General features: G+C 33.1%; 1 protein-coding gene across 1 annotated transcript in view; it reads left to right on the top strand.

Moving 5' to 3' along the window:
* Positions 1-2,212: 2,212 nt before the first annotated feature.
* Positions 2,213-7,035, top strand: part of LOC117102836 — a 21,851-nt gene continuing 17,028 nt past the window's right edge. The window contains exons 1-3 of the mRNA XM_033243266.1: positions 2,213-2,875; positions 4,887-4,941; positions 5,244-5,433. Coding sequence (XP_033099157.1) covers positions 2,534-2,875; positions 4,887-4,941; positions 5,244-5,433 — 587 coding nt within the window. The 5' untranslated portion in view covers positions 2,213-2,533. The remainder of the gene's footprint in view (positions 2,876-4,886; positions 4,942-5,243; positions 5,434-7,035) is intronic.

Genomic DNA, 7,035 nt, shown 5'->3' with positions numbered 1-7,035 from the left:
AGACGTACATCTAGACCAATTTCCGCCTCATTTTTTCAAGTATCTTTGGTTCAATCTCGAATTTATCTGAAAGGACGAAACAACGTTGTATGCAGATTGATTTAACTTAATTATAGCTCCTTAAAATTTGTTTTGTTGAGCACTCTATTTTGAGATTGTACCATTGCTGTTTTGCATTCAGCTGGCCCACTACTACAGTTACTATTTAGTTTGAGCACTCTTGGCATGGTAGGCCTATAATTACCAGCGCTTTTAAACTGCCTTGTTACAAGCTTGCTTGTTTCATAGTTACAGGTTCAATTTCAAATTTAACTGAGCTGTACTGATGAGTCTTTAAAGGACGAATCACTATCCTTTTATCTTTTTTTCCCCTCTTATTATGAGACCCCTCTAATTCAAGACTGAGACCACCTTTATGTGACAAAATGACCTCCAATTCAAGGCCGCATTTGAAAATAAAATCAAACAGATAAAAGTTTTTTTTTTAATTAAATACTCTGAAATTTTGAACCTCAACATTGACAGATGTATTTTCATAAGTTTATCTATATACATAAATGTTTCTTAATAATGATAAGCTATAGAATGGTGACATTTAAAATACCTTGAATGAACAGGCCTTAAAAGAAGCATGCAAAACGATAACATCGTTGTTAATACTACGATTTAAACGTGTTTTTTTAATGATTATGGCGTCATTTGATTTGGTTTGTCATTTTTAATAATGATAAGCTATAGAATGGTGACATTTAAAATACCTTAAATGAACAGGCCTTAAATGAAGCCTGCAAAACGATAACATCGTTGTTACTACTACGATTTAACGTGTTTTTTTTTTATGATTATAACGTGAAAAATTATCAATTCCTGATGATGACATCAAATCGAAAAGTATCGAAATGCACGCCATCGTGTGGGGATTCAATATTTCGACATTATTTATGTCATCATCAGGAATGAAAAATTAATTAATGTCGAAATATTGAATCCCAACACGATGGCGTGCATTTCGATACTTGGAGTATGTATTATACTATCTTATTACTATACTGTTCTTTATATTATGTTTACCTACGGTAGGCCTATGAAATCTTACCGATTTATGGGATGTAGGCTACGTCTGTAACTAACTGTGAGCTTCTTGTATGTTTGTTATCAAATGTAATACTACCTACAACAACAACAACAGCTACCCACTTCTATATAGTGTAGTAATAGTAGTATAGGTACATTCCTATCAAAGGCAAGAGCAAAAGAGGCTAAACTAGTGGGTCTAGTTACAAGCTGTGTTAGGTCCTACCTGCTAGCCCCCTCCCCCGACTAGGCCCCTAGGTTCCTGCCTGATCTGACACAATAGTCACGCTTCGCATGCCATTGGCATTGACTGAAAATTTGAAGGGAAAAAAAAATAAAACAGGAAATTTATATGGGACAGTGAGTAAAAAAATATTATTAAATAATAATAAATTAAATAATAATAATTTTAATAACAATAATAATATTAATAACAATAATAATAAAAAAAATAATAATAATAATAATTAAATAACCATATATAATTTCGCCATTAATTAACTTAGCCTAAGCCTTGTAATCAAGAAGCATCTACATGCAGTACAATACTATATTAGACCTGTAATTAACAACTATAAGCATAACTAGGCCTCATTCATTCATGGTATACGCTGCTATTTTGGCAGGTCCTTTGATGGCATCATCATTTTAATAGAGTCCGCTACCGGGATATGATACACGCTGCATGTAATTAAGATTCCTTCGACTTATGGTATAGATATTTTTTGTAAAAGAAATGTTTTCATCCAATTTTTGTATTCTGTTATGCTACAATCATTCTTTGACTTCATGTGGGTAAATATTATAATTTTTATTTTCTAAAATTTAATCTAAATTGTATCAGGAAACAGAATTAGATTATATTAACGCAAATTTTATTTCTAAACTGACCAATCGGCCATGTTTGTTTTGGTCACGTGGATTAACGGCTGCACTCTCTGGTTACGTTAATTTTCGTTGTCAACGAACCAGTCGAATGAAAATAATACTTAACGAAAATTCGTAATCAACGAAATGAACCAGTCGAATACGCCCAATGTTATGTTTTTTTGATTGACTGGATGACTTAGTTACCGTACCTTATAGCCGGTTGACAATGTAAACAACCAGGGAACTAAGTATCCACTGAGAGAATATAGTTCGAATGTATTACAGTATTTCGGGTTATATTTGGCCTTAAATTTTAATTAAATTAAATATTTTCATATCTCATTTTGGGTTAAAATATGATTAAGTAAATTCTGGATAGAATGTTTACTAAGAAGGTGCAAATTAAATAATGCGGATGGATTTTCTATTTGGAAACATTTGTAACGTGGCTGGATCCCAATTCAACTTTTTATGGACAGGCCTAGGCTAGGTCTATCGCTAAACTTTGTTGTTAAATGACTATATAGACTATGGCGGTACTAAGGGTGTATGTTGAATATGGGTCCTAAGGTGAAACTCAAGCCGTAGAATGGCCAATGCTGTTCATGAAATGCCAGCATATTCTAGTAGTAGGAGCTCATCTAGGCCTAATAAAGTTACACGGAAGCAACAGGAACCACCAAGGCACCATCAAACTAACCCGCGTATTCGGCGAGGTCTTCAGATGAGTGAACCTGTGTCTTCCCTGCCTAAAAAGCACTCTGCATCAGCTGGAAGGTGCTTAGGAAAAGCAGGCTTGAAGCCAAGGCCCCCAGTATGTGACAGTGGTTTGCTTGTAGGATCAGCAGTGACTAGGCCTAGTCCAGAATACTCACTGAATGAACAAACAAATGTCATTCGTTCAAGGGCTCGATGCCGTAAGCCTTGGGAGGTAGGCCAAGTTCAATTTAATTATTAAATAATATTTTTGGATTTCTTGCTGCCTGACCATAGGCATTGAGTATCCCTTCATTTCGGTCGCGATAGTTTTGTTAATGCATTTCGGTCGCGGTGTATGGGGCGCCGAATCAAGAAGGGAGAACAAGGTAGCTAAGCAGATGGTATTTTTATAAACACAAAACTTACATTACATTACTGTAACATATAGTTTCATTTGTTTTCTTGTCTGTTCACGTTTCCATTTATTTTTAATGTTCTTGAATTACCTTGAACCTAGGACTAGAGCATTAGCTCGTTTGTCCTCCAGTCATCATAACTCTTCAGAAACATGGGCGGAACTTGAGATGATCATGTTTATCATTTTAATAAATGAACATATACTGAATGATATATGATGAATGAAAATGAAGAAAATATATAGTATTTTAGTATTAGTATAGTATTTTCATATGAATATAATTAAATGCCGTACATTTTAATGACCGGTTTCAGGCTTCTTTTATATTCACAAGCCCGACAAAATCACTCTTGCTAGTCCTATTTAGTTGTACTAGAATTTAATTTCCCCCCCCCCCCTACTCCCCAAATAGATTCCCATGGTACTCTTGAGGTGAAGCAGGCACAGGGTTTGTATTTTCTTATTTGTTTTATTTCCATTTTTGATACATATTCTGATGTTTATAAAATACATAGTAAAATGTAGTTTTAATATGTACAGTAATTTTAAATACATATAATAGTCGTTCCACAATTTGGGGCTTCTTTATAAAGCTACAAAAATTCACTACTTTAAGGCATAGAAGTTTCCTGGTACCTAACTATAAAAATCAGAATAGAAAGAAACTTTCCGACAACCAAGGTTCCCACAGTGATCATGAGGGTAAGCAGGATTATTCTTTGTACACTGCAAATTTAAAGACAAAAGTAGGTCAGATTCTAAAAATATGACTAGCTATTTTAGCAGGTCATGGCAATGGCAGTAAGGTGTTCACTGTGCGTTTACTTCATACATTATCTGCTATCTGCTGCCGATCATGTTTTGTTTAATGTTTATTAAATACACAAATAAAATAGTAAAATATAGTTTAAATAAAAATGTAAAAATGCATCCATATTTTAATAATATTAAAATATGTATAATGTTTCTGATATAAAAGTATATTTGATTAAACAAAGCAAATCAAAATTGTAACAACACACATAGGCCTTTATTATGAATAATTCCGAAATTGATAATTATGTACTTGACTTTTCAATTCTGGATCTGTAAGAAGAAAAAAAACACGCTAAAATTATATTCAAATTAATTGTAATTAATAACAATCGTAAAAAACTTAAACAACAATATACAAAATAATACAGAAAGTATTAGGCCTACTGGATAGTCAAGCATCGTAAAAAAGACATAATAAATAAAATTAATACTAAGTCTGCAACACACGCACAAAAAAAACTTTCCAAACATAAACCACTAGTACGTACATCGGCGTTCCATACCGCGACCAAAATGCATAACAATACGGCATGACCGAAATGAAGGCGTGACCGAAATGATCTGTATTCATCTAGCCTAGCCTAGGTCCTAGGATTTATTGCTACGTAAGAAGTCTAGGTGGCTATGCGTAATCCCAAAACAAGAACTAATGATTACAAAATGACATGGATATGTTATGAATAACCTGCCTGGGGCTATAGGAGGTTTAGGCCTTAATGATAATTTTAATTTTTTGAACTATACTTTGATACATTCATACATTGCTCTTCTGTTCAATATACCTGATTATTAAACTTTGTCCTATACTGTGTACATATATTTTTTAAAATACAATATTTATTATAATTTAACAGGCAGGAAAATTGATTTTTTTTTAAATAAAGGCCTAGGACATCCCAGATCCTGCATATTTTGTTGTGGTTAACAAATTTTTATTATATACCGTATAGTATCATGAATATTATAAGCAGGGCATTCAACTAAGTAATAAGTAACCTTTATTTTTCAGGCATCACCGTTCCTCAGTGTCAATACAGTATCACCGGATAAAAAAACTGTTACGGGTAAGTTCAAGGAAAGATAAGGAGGTACAATACTTGGTGAGCTAGAGATAATATGTTACATCTCCTATCCTATACAAAACTGCTTGTAAATTAACTGTACCTGTAGATTCAACAGGCTACTGTGTGAAACCAGTGTAATCAAACTATACTTATTGCTAGTCATATCGTCACATACTGTAATTACCAACTCTGAGAATGTGAAAGTGTGAATGTATGCGAGTGGACTTTTGGGGCAGCCTTGTGACAAGGGAGATTATAGGGATTTATATAAGTAATAATAATTATACTTAATTTATACTTAGATGAAGATCATGAACCAGCGCCAGACACCAGGCGAGGGCAACGGAAGTCTGTCCGACCAGTTAGAAAGGAACGCAAACTTTCCGCAAGAAACCAATCGTGTAATGGTCGGCGTTCTCAGACACCGAGGGTGCTCTCCAGGTGTACGTCTAGAGGGACTCCGTTTGACTTTTATTCATTTTATACACACAAGTAAGAACGTAGTGAATGACATACAATAGTGTAAAACATTTCAATATGAATGTTGTATTAATTTTTATTAGTGATTTCTAGTTGTTTTTTTTCTCAAATAAGATGTTATAAGCCTACACATTGTCAATATTTGAACACACAAAAATAAGCTGTCCTTGGCTTTATATTAATATCCACTATATAAATATTTGATTATTATTATAATTTTTTTTTTTTTTTTTTTTTTGCTACATCTCTTTTATTTACAGTACTTATGTAGTCTGTCTAAGTTTAATTCTATTTTCTTGATTTAAATTTAATTTTATTTTTGTGCCGACTTCAAAATTGTCATTTGCACTGTTTGATTAACGCTTTTCACACTAATGATGCATTCCATCCAGCATGGGTTCATGTGATAAATGCATGATTTGCACCTAGCTACTCCCGAGTTTAAAATAACAGTTTAAAAGTGAACTATTTATTCAGGATTGTAAATCTTCAGAAACTTTTCTGTTTAACTACCTCATTCTTTGGATTGGTCTACACAAATAGCACAAAACAGAATGAACACTTTTGAAATGTCATTCAACCTTAACAACTGGCCAATCAGGAGAGAACCAGGAATACATATTGTCTTAAAAAAACATGCATTTTAATAAGTTTATCATTTTGTAGGACTGTCTGGCAGGACTAGTTAGTCAAGCAGGGTAATAGCTTGTCCCTCTTGTGCTAACCAGTTGTGGGTCCACATGGGCCTTATCCAAATTTTCTTTAATTTTCAGCAAGAGTCTCTCATATACATTATAATTACATTTACATATTGTAGATAATTATCACCTGCATGACTTGTTTTTAATATCAGGACATCACAATTCATCACCTATTGGCACATCACAATAATAAAATACAGCATTTCTTAACCTTGGCTAAGTCATTCAATTATGTCATAATGGTAATGGTACGATATTTGTAGAAAAATAAACAAACAAATAAAACATTTTTTTTTAAATAAATAAAATAAACAAACAAGCCTCTCTGGTAACGAAGTGAGACGGCAGCCAAAAATTTAATTAAGCGAATCATAATTTGGATGTTATGATTTGAGTAAATGTCTAAGATGCTGTGTGTGAACTCTGTCTCTTATACACATCTAGATGTGTATAAGAGACAGGTCCTATACTGTGTACATATATTTTTTAAAATACAATATTTATTATAATTTAACAGGCAGGAAAATTGATTTTTTTTTTTAAATAAAGGCCTAGGACATCCCAGATCCTGCATATTTTGTTGTGGTTAACAAATTTTTATTATATACCGTATAGTATCATGAATATTATAAGCAGGGCATTCAACTAAGTAATAAGTAACCTTTATTTTTCAGGCATCACCGTTCCTCAGTGTCAATACAGTATCACCGGATAAAAAAACTGTTACGGGTAAGTTCAAGGAAAGATAAGGAGGTACAATACTTGGTGAGCTAGAGATAATATGTTACATCTCCTATCCTATACAAAACTGCTTGTAAATTAACTGTACCTGTAGATTCAACAGGCTACTGTGTGAAACCAGTGTAATCAAACTATACTTCTTGCTAGTCATATCGTCACATACCTGTCTCTT

This window comes from Anneissia japonica, unplaced genomic scaffold (assembly GCF_011630105.1).
Source record: "Anneissia japonica isolate Jap-2015-1 unplaced genomic scaffold, ASM1163010v1 scaffold32248_len650992_cov182, whole genome shotgun sequence".
Lineage (NCBI taxonomy): Eukaryota > Metazoa > Echinodermata > Crinoidea > Comatulida > Comatulidae > Anneissia > Anneissia japonica.
Note: the sequence above shows the minus strand (reverse complement) of the source record. Positions and strands in the feature narration are given on the sequence as shown.